The 24,226-nt window shown below is 35.4% G+C and overlaps 1 protein-coding gene across 2 annotated transcripts in view; it reads right to left on the bottom strand.

Moving 5' to 3' along the window:
• The window catches only part of ZNF148 (zinc finger protein 148), an 89,784-nt gene extending 67,539 nt beyond the window's left edge, over positions 1–22,245 (bottom strand). Inside the window, exons 1-2 of one of the 2 annotated variants that reach the window (XM_065876348.1) lie at positions 22,164–22,245; positions 12,290–12,638 (exon numbers count right to left, since the gene is read on the bottom strand). In XM_065876348.1, coding sequence (XP_065732420.1) covers positions 12,290–12,622 — 333 coding nt within the window. In that variant the 5' untranslated portion in view covers positions 12,623–12,638; positions 22,164–22,245. Of the gene's footprint in view, positions 1–12,289; positions 12,639–22,163 lie in introns of those variants that run through there. The other variant, XM_065876350.1, reaches the window with a different exon arrangement.
• Between the last annotated feature and the right edge of the window lie 1,981 nt (positions 22,246–24,226).

Here is a 24,226-nt window from a genome sequence, read left to right as displayed (position 1 = left end):
TAAACAACTACCTATGCAATAACATGGACATACCTCATAAAAAATGTAAAACAAAGAAATCAGACATCAGAGTAGATAGTACATGATTCTATTTATACTGAACTCAAAGTCAGGTACAGCTAACTGACCATGATAAAAATGTTTGGGTAGGGGTTATCTTTAGGAATTAGAGGAGGGTTGTGACTAAAAGGGATACAAGAAGGGGAGGGCCTCTGGGATACTGATAATGTTCTATGTCTTAACGTGAGTATCGGTTACACATGTATGTTCATTTTTGAGGAAATTCGTGACTTACAATTTGTGCACTTTTCAGTATGAATGCTGTATTTCAATAAAAAGACATATACCTAGAGAAAGAGCTTTACAAATATGTAGACATATAGATAGATACAAGAAACATGCTTGTGTATATAGATATCTATATATATAAGCATGATCCTTTCATCATTATTTCATTCAAACAAATCTAGTAATAACAAATATCCATCAATAGGGGAGCGGTTAAATAAAATAAGGCACGTCATTTAATCATTCATTAAAATAAATAAGCAAGCTTTATATGCAATAACATGGAAATTTCTACAAAATGTTATTAAATGAATAATGCAAATTTCAAAAGTATATAAAAATAACATCTAATTTGTATAAAACAAAATGTATATTTTCATAAGATATACATTTACAAAACACATTATATAGAAATAAATACAGACACATATTCTGTACGTTTGTTATAAATTTAAAATTTCCAGGATATCAGTATTAGTGGTTATCTCTTTGGAATCAGAGTAGGAAACAAGGAACTTTTACTTTTTTCTTTGTTCTCTTCTATACTATTTTAATTTTTATAAAGACTATGTAGTCCTTTTATAATAAACTTCATCATACAATTATGAAAAAACCCCAAGTAGACATCTCTGAGACTGATCTAGCTAGAATGACCCTATCACAGCCTTGTCTATAATGATTTACAATCTGGGCACTACTTGATGTAAGAAAGAGTGTAATTCTCATTCAGTACCACTATCTCACAATTCCAAACCAAGCAATTAGACATCAAAGATCAGACAGAACTATATGAAAAGTGTTAGGAGACTGGCTATGTTATTAAAGAATCTAAAAAGAAATCTTCTATTAACAATTTATGTCCACCTAAGGGGAAAAGAAAAAGATAAATTGAGTCCAACAACTTTACGAGCACTGGAGGATACTGAAAAATAGACCATTCTGGGTTAGCTCTCTAAAACAACCTACTAGTGGAGATACCTTGATTCATCGACTTGCCAGGTGAGTTGAAATCAGTAACAATAAGCAATAATATGACTCTCACCAGGAAAAACTATAAAGCAAGATTACTCACTCCATGTTTTCTGCTAAAATATTGATTCCTATCAAATAGGACACTTTCTAAGCGCCATATAAGCAAGTAAAATCTTGTTTAAAATAAAAACCCTAGAGAACTGATATAAATTACCATATATTTTCTTTAAAATGAGCTCAATTAATAAATGTGTTTCTGAAAATGACAGCCGAAGAGTATGCTGAAGTAAAAAGCATTTGAATGCGGGCGGGGGGAGTACCTCTTTAAGTATACAGACCCAATAAAAGCCAATGCAATCGCCTCAAAAGACAAGGACCCAAGCTGCAAGGAACATAAAATTACTTCTGAATCCCCCAAATGAACTTTAAAAGAAATACAATGCTAATAAGAACTGGCTACAACTAATAAATAACTTTGTTGAAAAAGTATACAGGTCATAGGGATAACAAGTTGGGAGTTAGCCAGAAAGAGAGGAAGAAACATATCATACCAATGACTATTTAAGCAAATAAATAGAGCCACACAGACTTGTCACCTTCTAGGATGATTGTGAAAGATCATTTGTTACCAATAAATGTAATACAATTCTGCAACTAAAACAGAGTATAAAATATGTGGCAAAAATAGTTAAGTATCTTAAAATCAGTGACATGGATAAAATGATTATTATTTTTGTTGTTGTTAAATAGGAGAGGAAAAGTCACTCATTACAGGACATATACTAAAATTCCTAGCAACAGCGTATTGGAGTTTTATTGACTGGAGCAACATGTATTTGGGGAAATATTTATACAATTCTCCTTAAACTAGTGACAGGATTTAAGGCAATTTTAAAGCTAAAAACAAAAGAGAGGTTTTAAAGCAAGGGCTAAATAAGTTGAGTTTCCTAGACCATTAAACAAAATAATCATAAATACTAAATGCATAAAAGGATGTCTACAATTTTATTCATGCTGTTTTACAGCACAAATTCATGACTAAAATTAAAAACCTACACAAGCGCTGAAGTATATTTTTTCAGGAATACCTTACACTTTATTATATCATCAAATGACTAGAACATGATTTTTTATAGCTCCTAATTTATAAAATTCTTTCCTTCAAGTACAATCCAATAGCCTTCTAGAAAACAAATGTGGCATATATCGTTACGAATGACAGTTTGCTCTATTTTGTCAATACAAACATGTCCTTTACTCTTCAACATACTTGATATCAAACTGGAAAAATATAAACCATAAAGTTCCCAATCCCTCTTCTATGGGTGTAAGAATTAAAAGGATAAGCTAAATACTTTTTTTCAAATTTCTGAAATAGATTTAGTTTTTGAGTTGAGAAGCTTTCTAACACAGTGCTATCCAATAAAGCTTCCAGCAATGATGGAAATATTCTTTATCTATGCTAATACAGAAGCCATCAACCACATGTGGCTACTGAGCACTTGAAATGTGGCTAATGCAACTGAAATATTAGTTTTAGCTCATTTTAATTCAAATTTCTAACATCTTTGAAAACAAAGTTCTAATGAGCAAACTACGGACATTCACAAGTTGGCCTGCAGGACTTCCTGGTGGCGCCGTGGTTAAGAAGCCACCTGCCAGTGCAGGGGACACAGGTTTGAGCCCTGGTCCAGGAAGATCCCACATGCCACGGAGCAACTAAGCCCATGCGCCACAACTACTGAGCCTGCGCTGTAGAGCCCACGAGCCACAACAACTGAGCCCGACTGACGCAACTACTGAAGCCCCTCTGCCTAGAGCCCGTGCTCCGCAACAAGAGAAGCCACCGCAATGAGAAGTCCGCGCACCGCAACAAAGAGTAGCCCCCACTTGCCAAAACTAGAGAAAGCCCGCGCACAGCAACGAAGACCTAACGCAGCCAAAAATAAATAAATAAAATATATTTTTTAAAAAGGTTGGCCTGCAGACTGCAGACTGCTGTTGAAAATGTAGAGCCACAGAGTTGAAGCTGGGTGACTGATTTAGAGTAGTACAGTCAAGATAAATCCTGAAAACCAGCAGTTACCTCAAATGAAAAACTTTTACTTCAACTGTCACGAAACAATAGGGTGTTTACATAGGCTACAGAACCTAAACCGTTATTAACAGTTTAAGAAAACACAAAACTCAACTTTTTGTTTTGAATTAACAAAAAAAAGTTAATATGAAATAAAGTTCTTTGTGACTTCCAAGAGAATGAGCAAATAAAAGGAAAAAGCACTTATATGTTCAATATCTATTTTTAAAAGACTTTTAGCACACAATCTAGAAAGGATGAAAGGCCATGTAGCTTAAGCTTTCACATTCTGGGGGACCTGGATCATACTGTTCTACATCAATGCCCTCTATTTAACTCAAAAATGTATATTCATGATCCCAAGACCTGCCCTTCACCACTTTGCCTTATCAGCAGGAATGCATAAGTAGTAAGTAAGGGACAAAATGTCTCATCTGTTATGTACTACTATAAAGCAATATTACACAAATCCTAAATTCTGCCATTTGGTATAGAGTATGAGACAACTTTTCATTGATTCATTCTCACAAGGGACTCAAATTTATCATCATCTATTAGGAGTAACAGGACTCAATTATGGACTATCCAAAATTTGGAATATCAAGCAGGTATTTAAGAAGTTTTAGAAGAGTAAGGAGTTGAGAAAAGTGCTGGTAAATGGAAAGAATACATAAAAAGCAACATGACCCTATGCATGGTAGGCATATCAAAGAAGCACTGAAGAACATACACCAAAATGTTAGGAGTGATTATATCCAGTGGCAGGGGTATGATAGGGTATTTATCCTGGAGATATGTACACCTACGTTCACACAAAAACCTACACATGAATGTTCACAGCAGCTTTATTTGTAATAGCCAAAACATGGAAACAATTAAAATGCCTCTCGATAAGTGAATGTTTAAACTGTGGTACAACCATACCATGGAATACTACTATATAATTAAAAAGAACAAAGAATTGATATATACAACTCAGATGGCTCTCAAGGGCATTAAGTGAAAAAAAAAGTCTCAAAAGGTCACATACTATATGATTCCATGATATAATATTCTCAATATGACAAAGTTTTAGAGATGGAAAACAGATTAGGGTAGGATAGCCAGGGGTTAGGAATGGTGGGGGTAACAAGAAGAGGTGTGACTACAGAGGGGTAGCACCAGGAAGATCTTTGGTATGATGTTCTGTATCCTGAGAGTCATGGTAGTTACACACACCTACATGTATACAAAGAAAGGTCTAAAACAGTCATCTAAACTTCTACTTTAAGAAGCTACGAAAAGAAGAGCAAATTAAAAATAAAGTAAGCAGAAGGAAAGAAATAAATGAGAGTAAAGATGAAAGAAAGTTCAAATGAACGATAGAGAGCTCAATAAAACCAAACCTTAATCTTTGAAGAGACCAGTAAAACTGATAAACCTCTACCCAGATTAATCAAGAAAAAGACAATTAGCACTATCAGGAATGTGAAAAAAGAAATTATTACAAATCCTTTAGACAACAGAAGAATTAAGAAAATATTATAAATATTTTTGTTCAATTAAAAAACAGAAGAATGAACAAATCCCTTGAAAAATATAATTTATCAAAACTAAATCAAGAATAAAATTTAAGGGCTTCCCTGGTGGCGCAGTGGTTGAGAGTCCGCCTGCTGATGCAGGGGACAAGGGTTCGTGCCCCGGTCTGGGAAGATCCCACATGCTGTGGAGCGGCTGGGCCCATGAGCCATGGCCGCTGAGCCTGCGCGTCCAGAGCCTGTGCTCCGCAACGGGAGAGGCCACAACAGTGAGAGGCCCGCGTACCGCAAAAAAAAAAAAAAAGAATAAAATTTAAAATCTGAGTAGCCTTACATGTTTTAAAAATTATATTTGGAAGTAAAAACTTTCCCACAAAGAAAACTCAGCCAAAGATTAGCTTTATTGGTGAAGTCTACTAAATATGTATGATAGAAATAATACCAATCTTACAGAAACTCTTTCAGAAAACAGAGAAGGAACTATTTCCTACCCCATTTTTAATGTGGCCAGCATACTTAAAACAAAGACTGCAAGAAAACTAGTATCCCTCATAAACATACACAAAAAAATTCTTTTAAAAAAATTAGTAAACTGAATCCAGCAACTTATAAAAAAGATGACACATCATGACCAAGTGTGGTTTATCCCAGGAATGCAGGGTTGATTTAACATTTGAAAATCAATCAATAAATTCACTATATTAAGAAAAGGGAGGAGGGACTTCCCTGGTGGCGCAGTGGTTGGGAATCCACCTGCCAGTGCAGGGGACAAGGGTTCAAGCCCTGGTACAGGAAAATCCCACATGCCGCAGAGGAACTAAGCCCGTGCGCCACAACTACTGAGCCTGCGCTCTAGAGCCCGTGCTCTGCAACAAGAGAAGCCACCACAAGGAGAAGCCCGCACACTGCAATGAAGAGTAGCCCCCGCTTGGCGCAACTAGAGAAAGCCCGTGTGCAGCAATGAAGACTCAACGCAGCCAAAAATAAATAAATTTATTTTTAAAAGGGGGGGGAAATCATATAATCATCTAACAGATGCAGAAAAAATATTGATGAAGTTATACATCCATTCATAGTTTTAAAAAATTTCAACAAACTAGAAAGAAAACTTCTTCCACCTAATAAATAAAGATCACCTAAGAAAAATCTATAGCTAAAATAATTCTTAACGGTGAAAAGCTGAATGCAGTCCCCTAAAGATCAGGAAAAAAGCAAAGATGTCTACTTTTACCGCTTCTATTCAACACTGTACTGGAGGCCTAGTCAATACAATAAGGAAGAAAAAAGAAGTTAGATTGGAAAGGAAGATGTAAAATTTATGGATAATAGGGACTATGAATAAACCTAAGGAATCTTACTAGAACTAACAGGTACATATAACACGATCACAGAATACATGATCAATATAAAAAGAATCAACTGCATTTCTATATACTAGTTATGAACAATTACATATTGAAAATTTTTTGAACACACAGCAACAAAGACCCAACGCAGCCATAAACAAACAAATAAATAAATTTATATTAAAAAAAATACAGCTATCAAGAGCAATACCGATGCAGGAGGGAAATCCAAAAGGGAGGGGATATATGTATATGTATGACTGATTCATTTTGCTGTGCAGTAGAAGCTAACACAACATTGTAAACCAACTATACTCCAACAAAAATTAATTTAAAATAAAAGAGTAATACTAATGCAAAGACAGACACTAGATGAAACAAAATGAAAACAGAAGAGAAATAGTTTAACTTCTATAAAAATGTACCCAAAAGAAATGAAAACAGACTTGCACAACAATGTTCATAGCAGCTTTATCCATAAAGGTTGAAAACTAGAGATAATAAATAACCATAAAGAAGGAAATAAATAAACAAAATTTTAGGATAATAAAACAACAGAATGTTAATCAACAATGAAAAGGGATGAACTACTTATACACCCAACCAACATGAAAAACTGCAAAAACACTATGCTGAGCAAAAGAAGCTGGAGAAGAAATTGTAAAATACCTACTTCATTAGTGTGACAACTAAATAACCAAGTCATCATTCTCATTCTAATGCAACTGAAAATTAATTTAAAATACATCACAATGGACTACTGCTTTGAGGTGTTCAGTACCAACACCTGAGAAATGAAACCCTCAATCAATCTCTAACTTGTGGTATTATACTCTAACACAATAGGAATGCACACTTTGTAAAGATGAATGTTACTTTTTAATATACTTATCCACAGGAAAAGCAATTATTATTTTACATTGTTTCAGTTACTTTTCAATTAATAAGTAAAAACTATGTGAAAAATACTGATGTTACAGCTATTTAGTTCTTTTTTTAAATTTTATTTACTTATTTTCTTCGTTGCTGCGCAGAGGCTTTCTCTAGTTGTGGCGACTGGGGGCTACTCCTTGTTGCGGTGCAAGGGCTTTTCATTGCGGTGGCTTCTCTTGTTGCAGAGCATGGGCTCTAGGAGTATGAGCTTCAGCAGTTGTGGCACAAGGGCTCAGCAGTTGTGGCTCACAGGCTCTAGAGCTCAGGCTCAGTAGCTGTGGCACACGGGCTTAGTTGCTCTGCGGCATGTGGGACCAGGGCTCAAACTCGTGTCCCCTGCACTGGCAGGCGGATTCTTAACCACTGTGCCACCAGGGAAGTCCCTATTCAGTTCTGTATTAGAATTTTTTCAAATAAAACTGATATTCCATAGTGGAAAAAAAAAAAGAAGCTGGACACAAGAGTTACATATGATTCCATTCACATAAAGTTCTCAAAGGACAACACTAATCTATGATGGGGGGAAAAAACCCACAACAACTGTTGTGGAGTGAACTGACCAGGAAGAAACACAAACTTTCTAGGATGATGAAAATATTCTGTACCTTGATGCCTTGTGGGCTATACAAGTTTATGCAGTTGTCAAAACTCTAAACTATAAACTTAGGATCTCACAGCATTTCAATTTAAACTTTTTCTCAATTAAAAAAAATTTCTTTCACTCAAAAAATATCTGACTGGGCCTCCCCGGTGGCGCAGTGGTTGAGAGTCCGCCTGCCAATGCAGGGGACGTGGGTTCGTGCCCCGATCCGAGAAGATCCCACATGCCGCGGAGCGGCTGGGCCCGTGAGCCATGGCTGCTGAGCCTGCGCGTCCAGAGCCTGTGTTCCGCAACGGGAGAGGCCACGACAGTGAGAGGCCCGCGTACCGCAAAAAAAAAAAAAAAAAAAAATATCTGACTGCCTACCACAGCCCAGTTATTGAGAACACAAAGTTAAAATAGAGGTTCCAGAAAAGAGACCTCACGGTCCTGCAAGCCAAGAAATGAAAAATAAGTTAGTTACTATAATGAAAATTACACAAAAGAAAGTTTTGAGAAGTGAAAAACAGTAGACTGCCAAACAAAGAATATTACAGGTATATACAACATGTACAGAAGTAACAGAAAAAATCATATTGGACCTGGCAACTAGTGTAATTTCAATGTACTTAAGTATGAAGCGGGGAGAGGGGCTTGAAGCACTGTACACAGGGGCTGGATAAGATAAGAAGAAACATGATCACAGGCCCTTTCAGCCCAAGCAAAATACATTTCAGCTGTTTAGCAATAAGAAACCTCTGAAAAAGTTTTGGTAGGGGAGTGATAAGTATAAATATCGTTTTGGAAAGATCACTACAGGAACCATCTGAAATACAGACTGGATAAGGGTCAAGCTACAATCAGTCCAATAAGAAAGCTATTGCGGAACTTCCCTGGTGGTGCAGTGGTTAAGAATCTGCCTGCGAATGCTAGGGGACACGGGTTTGAGCCCTGGTCTGGAAAGATCCCACATGCCACGGAGCAACTAAGCCCACGCGCCACCACTACTGAGCCTGCACTCTAGAGCCCGCGAGCCACAACTACTGAGCCCGAGTGCCTAGAGCTTGCGTTCTGCAACAAGAGAAGCCACCACAATGAGAAGCTTGCACACCACAATGAAGAGTAGCCCCTGCTCACCGCAACTAGAGAAAGCCCATGTGCAGCAATGAAGACCCAATACAGCCAAAAATAAATAATAAATTTATTTTTTAAAAAAAGCTATTGCAATCAATAGACTACTTTATCCAACAACAGCAAAACACTAGTTCTTCTCAATCTCACATGGAGCATTCACCAAGACAGATGACATTCAGGGCCATAAAACACAACTTCCCAAATGTAAAAGAACAGAAAATCATATAGTAAACACTCTCAGACCACAACAGAACTAAACTAGAAATCAGTAACAGAAAAATAGTTGGAAAATCCCCAAATGCTTGGATATTAAACAACATACTTCCAAATAACACATGAATCAAAGAAGTCTCAGAAGAAATTAAAAGATAAAATGAACCAAATGAAAATAAAAATACAACTTATCAAAATGTGAGGGACACTGAAAGCAGTACTTAGAGAGAAATTTATATCATTGAATGCTATATTAGAATGCCATTTCTATATATCAGAAAAGATCTAAATCAATCACCTAAACTTCCACCACTGAAAACTGGAGGGGCAGATGGCAAATTAAATCCACAGAAGAAATCATAAAACTCAGAGCAGAAATCAATGAAACTGAAAACTGGATATCAAGAGAAAAAATCAAAAGCTAGTTCTCTACAAAATTAGTAAGTCTTTACTGGGGGGAGGTAAAAATGGGGAATTGGTGTTCAGTGGGTATAGAGATTCAGCTTTACAAGATGCAACAGTTGTACAGTAGTTCTAGAGATCTACTGTACAACAATGTGAGGATAGTTAACTGTATGCTGATACTGTATGTAATACCATATGCTTAAAAACTGTTAAGATCCTTTTTTAAAAAAAAAGGCAGCAAGCCTCTAGCTAGGCTAAGAAAAAAAGAAGATATAAATTACTGATATCAGAAATGAAAGTGGGGACATCACTACAGACACCATAGACATTAAAAGGATAATAAAGGAATACTATGAACAACTCTATGCCCACAAATTTGATAACCTAGATGAACTGAACCAATTCCTCAGAAGACACAATCTGTCAAAACTCACACAAGAAGAAACAGACAATCTGAATAGGTCTATAGCTATTAAAGAAATTGAATCAGTAATTAATAACCTTCCAAAAAAGAAAGTACCAGGCCCTATGGATTCACTGGTGAATTCCACCAAACATTCAAGGAAGAAATTATACCAATTCTCTACACTCTCCCAGAAGACCAAAGCAGAGGGAATACTCCTAACTCATTCTATGAGGCCAGGATTACTCTAATATCCAAACCAGACAAAGATATCGTGCAAAAAGAAAAATCAGACCAATCTCTCATGAACACAGATGCAAAAATCCTCAACAGCTATTAGTAATCTGAATCAAACAATGTGTAAAAAGAATTATAAGCCACAACAAAGTGGAATTTCTTCCAGGTATGCAAGGCTGATTCAACATTTAAAAATTAATTAATGTAATCCATCACCATCAACAGGTTGAAAAAGGAAAAGGCTATCGCAATGGACTAGGTAAAAGTTCGTGAGCACATGTATTAGAACACAACTGTAAGTAGTTATCCATTCATTCACACCATGTGCCAACACCTGGGACATAATAGAAAATAAGACAAAATTCATGCTGTCATACATAGATAGAGCCTACAATCTATCACAGACACAGACAGTGAACAAGTCCCTATTGCAGCAACTACACCTAGACCAGAGAGAAGTGACAAGCTGATGATGATGAAGTTTTTTTGTTCTTTTTTTTTTCATACACGGACCTCTCACTGTTGTGGCCTCTCCCATCGCGGAGCACAGGCTTTGGACTCGCAGGCTCAGCAGCCACGGCTCATGGGCCCAGCCGCTCTGCGGCATGTGGGATCTTCCCAGACCGGGGCACGATCCCATGTCCCCTGCATCGGCAGGCGGACTCTCAACCACTGCGCCACCAGGGAAGTCTGATGATGAAGTTTTAACTAGGTTAAAAAACAGGGAGGGGCTATGACTGAGGGGAATATTACAAGTAGGATATACAAAGGTCCTAAAGCAAAAGAAAAAGCACAGTATATCAGAAGTACTGAAAGGATCCAGGTTTAATATCACATAAACAATAGAAGAGGATTACATTACAGTTGTAGCTTTGCTGGTCATCAGGTAAAAATAAAGATACAAGAAGGCAAAGAAAAACACTCAGCCTCCTTACCTTCGTAAGCCTCCCACACTCCCCGCCAGCATCAGCACCATGCTCAGGAAGGCCCTGCTCCTCTCTGCCTGGTTTGCCCTGGCTGTGACTTACCCCACACTACTCCCAGAATTCATCACTGACCTACAGTCAGTCAACCACTGTCCTACTACACTTGACCAGTGACCAAGATACAGAAACAACCATTGACTTGTATTTGGAGAACACACAGACTTTCGCATTACCTACTAATGTAGAATTAAACACCTTCAGCTCTGAGGAAGAAGTCACTAAGGCCAGAGTTGATAACGAGTCACTTCACACAGAAAACTTATGGAGTAAAGATTATGAAGATGTCACTGCTGGTTATTCCAAAGAGCCCGTGACTGAAGCACCAGATGAGCCCAGCATCTTCAATGGGAAGCAACGAGTCCAGCTCACTGTTTTTGTTTTTTTGTTAGAAAATGAAGCAGTTCTCATTAGCTGTGACCATCACTCTGCTAACTACAACTTCCTAAAAGGATTCTGAGCCTCTGAACAAGCCTACCATTCCATTATAGGTGCTTGAATAATTGCGAAGACTGAGACATAGGATGTACCCACTTGAGGAAAGAGTGGCAGAAATTGTACACAGACAGAAAAGAGACATCTCGTAATCTCTTCATCATGTCCCGTTTAATGTGGGCCCAATAAATGTTCGTTTGAATTGAAAAAAAAAAAGTTATGGGTGCCTACAAGGGAGTACCTTAGGTGATGACCTATGACATCCAGGGTAAACAGACTGAAGAGCTGATATCCTTTTTACAGATAATAAAAAAAATAAAGATGGCAGGAACTGCCAAGAGTTACAGAATTTGAAGGAAAAACTCTCAAGTGTACAATCTTTTTCTAGCTGTGCTCCAGATTCAATCCTTCTACTCTTTAAGGAGAAATCCAGAAGTTGAAACAAAGTTATCTTTTAAAATTAAGCACTTAAAATTTAATACACACACACAAAAATTCAATACACGGTAACCCTGATAAATAGATAAATAAATGTTATCCAGAAAAGATAAGTTTCTGAAATGTATGTAATATCAAAACTTAATTTTGCCTTTTCAACTATGATTTTTACCAATATTTAGTATATCTATTTAATAATGGCCATTTGAACTATTTATATTCAGCCTTTAAACACTTTCTGAAATTTCTTCAATGATTTGTATCACTTAATACAAAATTAATTATGTTTCTAACTGTAAGTTTAGTATCTTATAAAGGAATTACTTACAGGGACATTAAGTGCATACTGTAGTCCTTGAGGAAGTCTTTCATGTGTCTCCATCTGCTCTTCATCATTTTTCACTGTCTCCTCATGGACCATGAGTTCATCATGTGATATCATATCCTGTTGTCTCATTTCACTTTCTTGTAACACTTCATCTGCAGCAAGGATCTCCTGGTGAGGCATACTCCGATCTTGAAGAACTGACTCCTGCAGCTCTCCAGACACAGTAGACTGGCCAGACACTCCACCCATTACAACCATTGCCCTGGAAGACTGCATTTCGTCTATGCCGCCACATTTAAGAAATAATCCTTCCAGTTTGTCGTCAATGTTCATGCTTAAGTATAAATGCCTAGAAAGACCAAGTTTGGCAACAAAGCATAATAAATTAGTTTTATATGTTTACCTGAATTTTTAAAATTTCAAATTATGAAAGGTACACACTTTAATAAAAGTTTTATTCATATAATTCAATATTGCCTCCAATTTAAAAATTACCACGATAAATTTCCAAAGGCTGGTAGAGTAAAACACAAATTTTTGTTTTTGACATTAAGACACAAAATCCTAATCTATTTCATTATGAAAAATGAGCATGACATAAAGCAAATTGGGGGAAAGTATTTGTAACACCAGAAAGATCCACATCCTTTAATATACTAAAATATCTTAAAAATAGAAATAACATTAAGAAATAAACTGAGAGAACAGTATCAGGCAAATCATAAAGAAAAATTAGAAATAGTCACTAAATATATAAAATAATATTCACTTACAGTAGTAATTAAAGAAATGAACATTAAAACCATATTTTATCCACCAAACTGATAATAATTCTTAAAAAATACACCTCGGGCTTCCCTGGTGGCACACTGGTTGAGAGTCCACCTGCCGATGCAGGGGACACGGGTTCATGCCCCGGACTGGGAGGATCCCACATGCCGCGGAACGGCTGGGCCCATCAGCCATGGCCGCTGAGCCTGCGCGTCCTGAGCCTGTGCTCCGCAGCAGGAGAGGCCACAGCAGTGAGAGGCCCGCGTACCACACACACACAAAAAAATACACCTGACGTTGAGGTGGCAGGGGGAAAAAAAAAGACACTCATCTACTGACAGTGGGAGTGTATTAGTTCAACTGTTTTCAAAGGTTATTTGGTACCATGTATCAAAAGCCATAAAAATGCACATATTCTTTGAACTGGTGACTTTACTTTTAGGAACCTATCCTGATGAAATCAGAAGTACATATAAAGATATGCATGGAAAATCACTATAGCAGTACTTCAATAGTGAAAAACTGGAATTACACTGCATATTCAACAAAATGAAACTGGTTAAATTATATTCATACATATGTTTTAAAACTAGACTGCAGTAAATTTACTAAAAATCATTGAATCGTACACTTAGGATGCGTGAATTTTATTGTATATAAATTATACCTCAATGTTTTTCTTAAAAACAGAATCAGAAAAATGGCTATCCTTGGGTGAAGAGGCTGTTGATAGGAGGTAGGAAAAGGCACCTGGTCTGGAAACTGACAATGTTTTTCCTGAGTGGAATGCTGATTGCACAGGTGTGCTCACTTTGTAAAATTTTAAGATGTATATCTCTGTGATATGCATACATTTCTGCCAGAATAAATAAATTCAAATTTACTGAATTTATGCTTCAGTAAAAAGTTAAAGTCTGTTGGAATTCAAAAAATATCCATACAGTCAAAAAATATTCTTGAAAAATATTTGAAAATTTGGGGAAAAAGCCTGATATTAAGGGAAATGTGTGTATAAATATGTGTTTGTACACAGATTTATTGAAAATGCTAACAATATTAATATTACCACTGGGTGGTGAAATTACCAGGCTTTTTTCATATTTACATTTATCTCTAATTTGAAAACTTTCTATAATAAAATTTTATTCTTTCAAATGCTTTTAAATTTGTTAAAATGGAAAAAGTAGTATTTTCATTACTAATATATTCTTAAACAGTTGCACATGATTAAATAAATTTAAGAGGTCACAATAAGAACTAGACACTATTAAATAATTACATTATCTTATTTTTTCCATTATTATAGAAAAAACAGGCAATATTAAATCTTCTAACTTTCACTGCTGTAAATTCGCACTCCATTGTGTTACTTGAGGAACTAGCATAACAATAATCATGAAATCCAAAGAAACTTCATCTCAAAGAATGTCAGAACACTGGTACTGTTTGCTTTTTATCAGATTGTGCAAAATAAACACACACACTCCCCCAACATGATGGGCCCACAATTAGTAAATGCATTAACTATGTTTCAGTTTAGTCACCTCTTTCCCAAATCAATCAGGTAGTAATGGTTACTACTTTGATCATAGCTTTCAGAGGTAAGATAAATGATCAGTTAAATTCAAATACACTACTGAAATTTAAATACTCTTTCATTTACTAAGGTTATCATCTAGGGAGAAAACTTTACTTAAATGTACAGCTCAAAAAACAGCTCATATAAACAGCAAAATAAATAAAAATATCATTCATACTTGCTAACTTTGTCTTCCCTGGTACCAGGTAATATGGTTAAGTCCAGAATACATATGGGACAAAGGAACAAGAATCTAATTTCTCTTTCCAAAATCTTTAAGTAGTCTAAAGGACAAACATTTAAAACATATCACCAAATAACTGTCCTCTTCAAATATTCTATTTATCACATTTCTAGAGAATAAACTATCCCACAACTAAGTGAAATTTAAGTCTCTTAGGGTTAAAATTTGCTTATTTCTTTGGAAATCCTTACCAAATCAATTATATTCTTCTGTTTATTGTTTTCCTAAAGGATTTGGAAAGCCCCCAACTTAAAAGGGACGTATATATACACAAAGCCACTCCTTATTGCTGTGACATCTGCTATTGCCACATACATCATTATTAAAAAAAAAAAAAACCCACACCCTTGGAAGCTTTTAAAGAATACGGGAGAAGTAAAAGAAGTAGTTATTAAAAGAAGACATTAATAAAAGACATTAGACAAACTGACCTAGGACAGAACTTTTTTTAAAAAATTAGCTGAAGTTGAAACTGGCTTACTAACCCAATGCAAGGTCTATATTTCCCTTAAGTAGTGGTCCTCATCTCCAATGTTTTTTGTCATGCACCTCATCAATTTTTTAAAATTTATCATATCCTAATACATGTATACTATTTAAAACTATACCTATAATACTGTGTTAATATGTAATATGCCTATTAAAATAAACATAAAAACATAATTTTTTTAAACTAACCTTATCCCTAACATCAGGCTGAAACAGTAAGTACTGAGGAAGTCAAAGTACTTTGGAGAGAGAGAATATCTGGGGGGAAAAAGGCAAGTTTGCAAAAAAGTGCCAGAATGAAGGATTTGGAACAGGAAGATACCACACCTCAATATACAGGTAGTAAATAAAACAGGAAGTGGAAATACTGTTAATGAAGGCAAACTTGACCTCCTCAAAAATTTTCTCAAAAACAGGCCATATATACAGAAAAAGGAATCGCTCTTTGTTACATATGGTTTCTTATTCCTATGACCCCAAATTAAGCCATATATTTCAAATTACTGGCTAGCCTAAAAACTGTTCTTGAGACAATTTCCCTTAAATACCAGAAAATACAAAGATTTCAACACAGATTTCAGTATCAATGAACTCTGCTTTGACAAGGTTTTAAAGTTAGTTTTGGAAAATCTGCCAGAATGAAAACTGTATGTACCACTGAGCCAGCAACCTCACTGCCAGGAGTATATACAATCCTATGTATGTGCTTAGTCATAAAAATTAACCAAAGATGTATGTACAAGGATGTCTGGTGTGACCTTTTAATGGAAAAAGACTGGAAACAACCTAAGCATCCAATAATAGAAGACTTGTTAAATTAATTATGATTCAACCATACACTGGAATACACACAGCCATTAAAGTGAATGAGGTAGTTATATGTGCTGGGTAAAAAGTTTTCCAAGATATATTAAGTGGGAAAAAAAAAATCAAGAAGAAGATACATAGACAAATAAGTGAGCCCCACTTGTATCACACACCTCAACCAGAGTCTGGGCAGAGTAAGCTGGACAGGAAATAAACAAGGCTCTCAAACAAAAAAAGTTAATTTCACTAAGCCCATGGTAAATGGGAAAAGGACAAAGCCACCCTAAGAAAAATGATAAAGAAAAGTATGTTTTTTGTTGTCCTTGAAGCTCTCTTATATGCACTTACTATCTTTAACTTTCCCCCTTGTAAATCCTACATGATCTATGTCAAAGCTCTTATGTGCTTCTCTGCACATTCAAAAACCCAAATACAGCAAAAGGTCCCATGCTCAAAAGTTAACACAGGCTACTTTCCTTCTCTAATTTCAATATTTTCAGGAAGGATCAGCTGAGTATAAAGAAAGGAAACTGATGTTATCAATCTGCACTAACATGTGAATATTTAAATGTCTCTTCCTGCTAAAACTTCAAAAAGCCAACTGTTTTTTGACCCAAATGTCTATACAATTAATGGAAATTCAGGTGTCAGGAATATTACACAGGAGAGAGAAACAAAGAAAGAATGCTTAAGTCATGTCACTTACATGAAAGGCTGCTCTGGAAGAAAAAACAAAATAAACAACTAATCTGCATTCCCAGGAGCCTCTGTCAAATGGGGAAAAAGAAGAACTAGGTGGAGTAATAAGCAATAAGCCGCCCTGAGCTCCTTGTAAATGACCCATTATTCTGCAATTGAAGGAACCTTGGGCAGCTGACAAAGAATATAAAACCGCAGAGCTGTTATGATCCAAGACAGGGTGGACAATGATGTTCTAGAACTAATTCAGCTAAAGGTAAGACGGCACTCCTTCTGGAGTTACCCAGAACAGAGATTGCTAAAAACTAGAACTTAGTAAGAGAGGGAGGGAAGGGAGGGGCCCACTTCAGGCCAATTTCTCTGAAAGCCCCCTTTAGCAGATTACTTCAAATGCTGCATTCTTTTCCCCCTTTCAAGTTTTGTTCTTCCCTCATCTCCATCCCTCTGCCAGAGAAGCTAGAAGGTATAGTAAAAGGAATATTGAGGGGACCACATTCAGCTTTCTGCTCCATTCAATTCTCCCTCTCCCACACACACCCCCACCATCCTTTCGTACTGAAAAATGTTTGGTTCAGCTGTGTGAAAGTAATCCAAATTGCAGCCGATTAAGAAATCCCTAGTCATTTAAGCCTAATGGCAATGCGGTACTTAAAGAGAATATAAATTATCAGCCATCACTTTCTCCTGCCTTCCAGAAAAGACAGTTGACTCTTCTTGTTGGACCTTCTAATTTAATGCTTCTAATCAACTGTGTGCAAGCAATTAGAAACTATGCTTTATAGATCTGTATAAGTTGAAATAGAGTAAATAAGCTTTGAGTCAGGGCTTTTTCATATTTTCAGAGGACAAAGTTAACAGAAGCATAATATATGAACAAGTTGGGCATTACTACTCATTTTTAAAATTTTTTTATTTTTTTCGGTACGCGGGCCTCTCACTGTTGTGGCCTCTCCCGTTGCGGAGCACAGGCTCCGGATGCGCAGGCTCAGCGGCCATGGCTCAGCGGGTCCAGCCACTCTGCGGCAGGTGGGATCCTCCCGGACTGGGGCACGAACCCGTGTCCCCTGCGTCGGCAGGCGGACTCTCAACCACTGCGCCACCATGGAAGCCCTACTACTCATTTTTAATCAACTATACAATGCTTACTGTGTTTTTCTTATGGGAATTCTATAAATTATGGGAATTCAACTTAAAAATGCTTACTGAGTTTTTTATGGGAATTCTATGCAATTAATAAGGAAAATTTCTTTCCAAATTTATTAATAGGTTTGAGTCTATATTATAAAATTCAGAGATTATCATAACCTGGAGAAGAAAGACAGCTAACATGTGTTGAGGATCTACCAGATGTAAGACACTACGCTGGGCACACTGATATGTTACTTCACTTAATATTTACAGTGACACTCAAGACAGTAATAGTATATCCCCATTTAACAGACGAAGAAACTGGAATTTACCCAAAGTCACAAAGCTAGCATGTAAACTGGGATTTGAAAACAGACTTACCTCGTTTAATGCACTTTTTACCATACCGTACTAGCCGTCTTGAAAAGGCCCTGGACACTAAGAACTCGTTGAACTCATTCTCTTCTCACCCACCCACTCTGAAGCCACCCTGTCACCACTGCTTGGCTTGGTAAAGCAATCCTTAGTTGGCTACCATCGCATGGCTACCATGGGAGAATTCTGTGTGACACAGAATCCCTTTTCTTCTTCAGCATGCATAGACACCTTCCACAATTCCTAAATTCCACTTCTACCTATTATTCACAGCTCAGTAAGTTTCTCCTCGTTCTTTTTTCATGGGTTCACATATACCCCCTTAATCCTTCCATTCTTTCTTCAAACCTTTACCAAGTTACTTTAGGAAAATCTCTCTTTCTTTTTCCTTTACTTTCCCATTTTCACTTGGAAATCAAAAAAATAATCCTAAATATGGCTGATAAATGTAGGAGCTATGCTAAAGATATACCTGTATCAAAGAAAAGAGGGCTGTAAGTTTTAAAGTGAAAACAGATTTGAAGGCTTGTGCCATAATCCTCTAATATTCTTGAAAGCACCTACTTTCCCCTTCAGAATGTACATGAATATTGATCTGCCACTTTATCACCTTTAAATGAATCTGCATTCAAGTGTGAAAAAAATATATCTCACTTAAAGATACTGCTTTTTTGTTTTATTTACTGAGTTTGGCTGTAATATTATTTTCCATCAACATTTACTGAATAATGTAAAACTTCAACTAAATGAGTCAAAACAGATTATAGTTGGCAAGCTTAGGAACCTAAACATCATTCTTTTCTATAAAAAGAGTAATTTCCAACTCAAAGTCTTCTCCCAAATCAATACCCTGCCTTGTATCAGAACCCATTCAATCTATAAAGAAACTTCACTCACAGGCTAAGGAGAAGTACTCAAAGGAACCTGAAACAGATTTAAAAAAAAAAAAAAGCTAGATTTCACAAATTACTTCTGATTCAAAGTATTTTCAACAAACTCCTTGCTGTCTGGAGGATGCCAGTTACATTAATTTGGATATTAATATTTCTAACCTATGTAGTCAGTGAGAAATTACACCTTACAAATATCAGCATTAGAAATACAAGTATCAATCAGTCTCAAGGTCAAATTGGTATTACAAAGAAACCCATGATCAAAATGGATTTAACAATCTGCCATTTGTCGTTCCTCAGAAGTTTTCTATTCCCTCTCATCCTTCAAAAGTATAGTTTTGATCTAAGCAAAAACTGCTTCATCTCTAATTTAGAAACAAAATCTAGCTCTTATCTAGGGATACTCTACACTCAGAAACCCCTTCAGATACACCTTTGTATAACTACCATTTTGCATCTATAAAGCATATTTTGTAAACTATGCCCTTTGATTTTTAATTGTTACTATTCAAAACATCGTAATAGGAGCATCATTTACAATAATGGCAACTGACAAAAAGGCCTTTTTTATTAGTGCTAGCAACAATAAAAGATGTTTAATAAGAGAATTTACAGACTAAGATAAATCACTTTACACAATATGACAACTAAATAAAAACCTGTGACCGTTTTTTAACCACAGAAAAATAATTTATAAATATTTAAGCCAAAGTTAACAGGCATCTCTATATGCCCAATGCCCCGCTCAAATAAAGCAGAATCTAAGCATATTCTCCATTCCAAATACTCATCACCAGTCTTCTAAAACAATGCAACAACAAGAAATTAGTGGTATTTAGAAATGGTAAGACATCAAATTTATGGCAACTGTTTGTTGAGAAACAGCTATATTTTATCTTTAAAAGGAGAGGGAAAGGGAAAAGGTAAAAAAGATCCAAGCAAAACAGAACCCTACATTCTGCTAGATCTAGTTGTTTCATCCATCTCATTTTATGCCAATACCAACAATTCAAACATTTGTATTAAAAATACTTACTCTATTAGGAAACTATAAATTTTCTACAGTTTTGTAAATTAAAAGAAACATTAAAAATACTTCTTAAACTTCCCTACACACTAAGCTATTTTTAATATGTACTATGTAATAACCAAGACTCATTTCAAAACAGAAAAGTGTTAACTATTTAAATCAAAATTTTAATTTTTAAACACTGGATAAATGCTCTCACTTCACAATACAAACCCTATTTGTGAAGTACAATAAAACTAAAAATGCGTTCATCGCCTTCAATGCCAAAAACACCGAAAATGTCTTATAACCATTTTCTAATAAAGTTAAATCAATAGGCCTAATATAAATACTCGATACAAGTATACAAAATTTACCAAAACTAACTGTTATCTCAAGTCTCAAAAAAAAAGGTACCTAGGTTAATATATGTTGATATTGACATAAAATATGATGGAAAACTGACAACTAATTTCCAACCCTTTAATAAATTCTCTAATAGAAACATACAATATTTGATACTTGTTTCAAAATACAGTATTTACAACAGACCAAGAACCATATAATGTAATTACAATGAAATATTTTTCATCTACAAAAATATAAAGTATATAATGTCTTTGGGAATAAGTTGTTCTGATGAGATCTAAACATTTAGAATAATAGATTTTTTTAGAGTTAGAAGGAACCAGTTACACATCATTTAGCTTTATGTGTAGCTAAAAAGATCCTCTCACCCAAGCCCCTCATCCTTGCCTTAAGACTCTAAAATGTTAAACAAACCATTTCAACCTAATGGCAGTGAAACAAAATGAGGAATTATCTCAAAAGTCACTTTTAACTTTTAAGACCTTATTCCACCTTATGACATCAAGACAGCAGTATTTAATCAAAGAACCATGATGACTATTCACAAAACTAAAATTGTCTCAGAACTCAAAACAATTTCCAAAGCACTGTCACAGGCCAAGAGTTAATATGTCTTAATATTTAAAACTTATATTTTAATGTTAGTCCAACTAGATAAATGGAAAGTAAATCTGACAAACCCTAATGTGACAGACAACTAGCTATCCCCCCAGATTCTGTTCTCTCCTTCTTGCCCAATATTAAGTAAAACACACAATGACCTAGGTAAGACTCATTTTCCAGCCTCCCATGCAGTTGGCTGTGGTCATGTAACAGTTAAAGCCAATGGGACATAAGTAGAAATGATATACACAACTCTCCTAAAAGGAAAAGAAATGTTCTTCCTTTTCCCTCTTTCTGTTGGCAGACATGATGGTAACCCTCTTGGACCACAAGATAGAATAACTAATACTTAATATAAATGATTATTAAAATTATCTACATGACTGCTTCCTTATATTAGCATAGGAAAACATACAATATGTACAAAGGTACAGTAACATATGCTTTTTCACATTTAAAAAATTATATGCCAAACACCATTAAATTTGATTAATAGGTCTAATTTTCCCACATATGAAAATAGTTTCCCTGGAAATCCTGGAAAATTTAATGTGGGTATGTATGCGTTTATGACAGGTGAGTGAAAAATGCAATAAACCCTGCTGAAGAAAAGGGTTAAAGAAGGAAAAACCTTCCCACTTAAATTTCACCTAAGATTACATAATAAGCTACACATATTTTCTTGGGCTAAACTTAAAACCCAAAGCTGTATCATTACTCATCAATTTTCTCTTAACACTGTTTTCTCAAGAAAAAATATTAAATCCCAAGTTTCTTCCAGATATAAATACTACAACATAAAGAAACTATTATACAAACTTAACATGAAATTCTAGCAGCCAAAAAAAAGGTTTCATATTTGAAAATTTTACTTATTCATGATTATGAAAAATAAGTATTGAAGTTACCTGAGACTAACGTAAAAATGAAGACTTCAAGGAAGGGAATGCTGTAGAGTTGAAAAAGAAATCATGGTTGAGTTTCTACCTTTCATAGGCTTCAGAGACCCTCAATACCACTTCAATCATTTATGCCATCCAATTCCTACAAAAAAAATAAAAATAAAACACAACAAACAAAACACATTACTTACTGAGACAAAAATACTGTACAAATATAACATGGACAAACTGGTATGCATAATGAAGTGAGCACTCTTTGTAAATAGTGAGCTATGCCTGAATAACCAGTGCAATGACTTCTTTTTAAATCTGAAACTGGGAAAATACGATAGTGATAAGTAGTAACTGTGAAATAACCCTGGCCTTGTAAAGAATAATTTGCCTAGATCTGGAGTGTACAACTTCAGAGACATGGGATATTGAAGGAAATTCAGAAGGTTATAGACCTACACGTTTACAAAAGAGAAATCAGTGATTAAAAACTCACTTAATAACACTATTTTTATCTGCTTTGTAAAGGCTATGAAGTGAAGAGAGAAGCAAACACAATTCTAGGCCTTAAAAATAACAAACAGAACTAGTCCTGTACAGAATGTACATGTATTCACAGTAGAAAGGACTACAGTTGTAAAATCATACTAAATACCTACAGAAATATGATCACCAAGGTCATCTTTGACTAGAAAAGCTGACAAAAGTGGGAATAATCATAGGGAGACTATGTTCCATACCCCAAAAAATTAAAATGAAAAACATAAGCTATACACAAGAAGAAAATTTCCTGTCAGTGAGTATTTCTGAACCCAGTAACAGACTAAAGAGTTTATGGAGTTTCCTACCATAGAGGTTTTTAAAAATACTACATTCCTACCTATTAAGAATAATTTGTATTTACTCCTCCACAGAAAGCTTGGAGACCAGATGATATGACACACCTTACGATTTTGTATCAGTTTTTACAGTGGTGCAAAGGCAATAAGAATAGTCTTTCTCACCTAAAACATACCAGTAATAAGTCCATCTTTGTACTTCAGAAAGTATAATACATTCACTTTTTAAAACATTTCAACACTGTATCCATATTTTTTAAACTTTAAATTCTGATGGAACTATTTACCCCTCAGTATCCTTTCATTTCAGAATTTTCCTGCATATTCACACATGTCTACTTTTGCAGATGAACTCTTGCTCAAAAAAGAATTTTTTTTCACTAGGATTGTATCATATATAAATAAATAGCAAAATGACAACAGTAACAATAACCCGGGCAGGCAGGGAGGGAGTCACAATCTGAAATTACTCCAATATGTTATCTAAAATGCCCAGTTTTCAACAACAAATTATAAGGTGTACCAAAAAAGAGAAAAAAAGAAAGAAAAGAAAAATGTGACCCACATTAATGAAAAATAGCAATCACAACAAACAGTTTCTGAGCATCCCCAGATGTTGGTTTAAGCAAAGGTTTCAAAACATCTATTATAGACATGTTAAAAAAGAACCCATCTTTAACTTTTTTTAATTATGAAAACAATCAACAGATAAGAAATTCTCAATAAGGGTACAGAATTTATGTAAAAGAACCACATGGAAATTCTGAAGTTGAAAAGTATAATAACTAAAACAAAAAATCTACTACAGGATTCAAGATAGCAGAAGAAAATACATGACCTTGAAGATATATCAGTAGAAACTATCCAATCTGAAGAACAGTGAGGAAAAAAAATTGAAGAAAACTGAACAGAGCCTCAGAGAACAACTTATCAACATTTCTGGAGTTCCAGAGGAGAGAAAGGGCAGGGAAAATAATTTTTTTTAATAAAACACCACCAGAAAATTTTCCAAATTTGATTTTTTAGAAGAAATCAAATCTATGAGTCTTAGAAGTTCAATGAATCTCATGGAGAATAATTACAAAGAGACACACCTAGACACATCATAGCCAAACTGTTAAACACAAGGAGAAAATCATGCAAGCATAAAGAGAAAAATTACTCAGCATGTGCAGGGAACCACAATACGATTAACAGCTGACTTTCAATCAGAAACAACAGAGGCCAGAAGACAGTGGG

The sequence above is a fragment of the Phocoena phocoena genome, chromosome 4 (assembly GCF_963924675.1).
Source record: "Phocoena phocoena chromosome 4, mPhoPho1.1, whole genome shotgun sequence".
Taxonomy (NCBI): Eukaryota; Metazoa; Chordata; class Mammalia; order Artiodactyla; family Phocoenidae; genus Phocoena; species Phocoena phocoena.
Note: the sequence above shows the minus strand (reverse complement) of the source record. Positions and strands in the feature narration are given on the sequence as shown.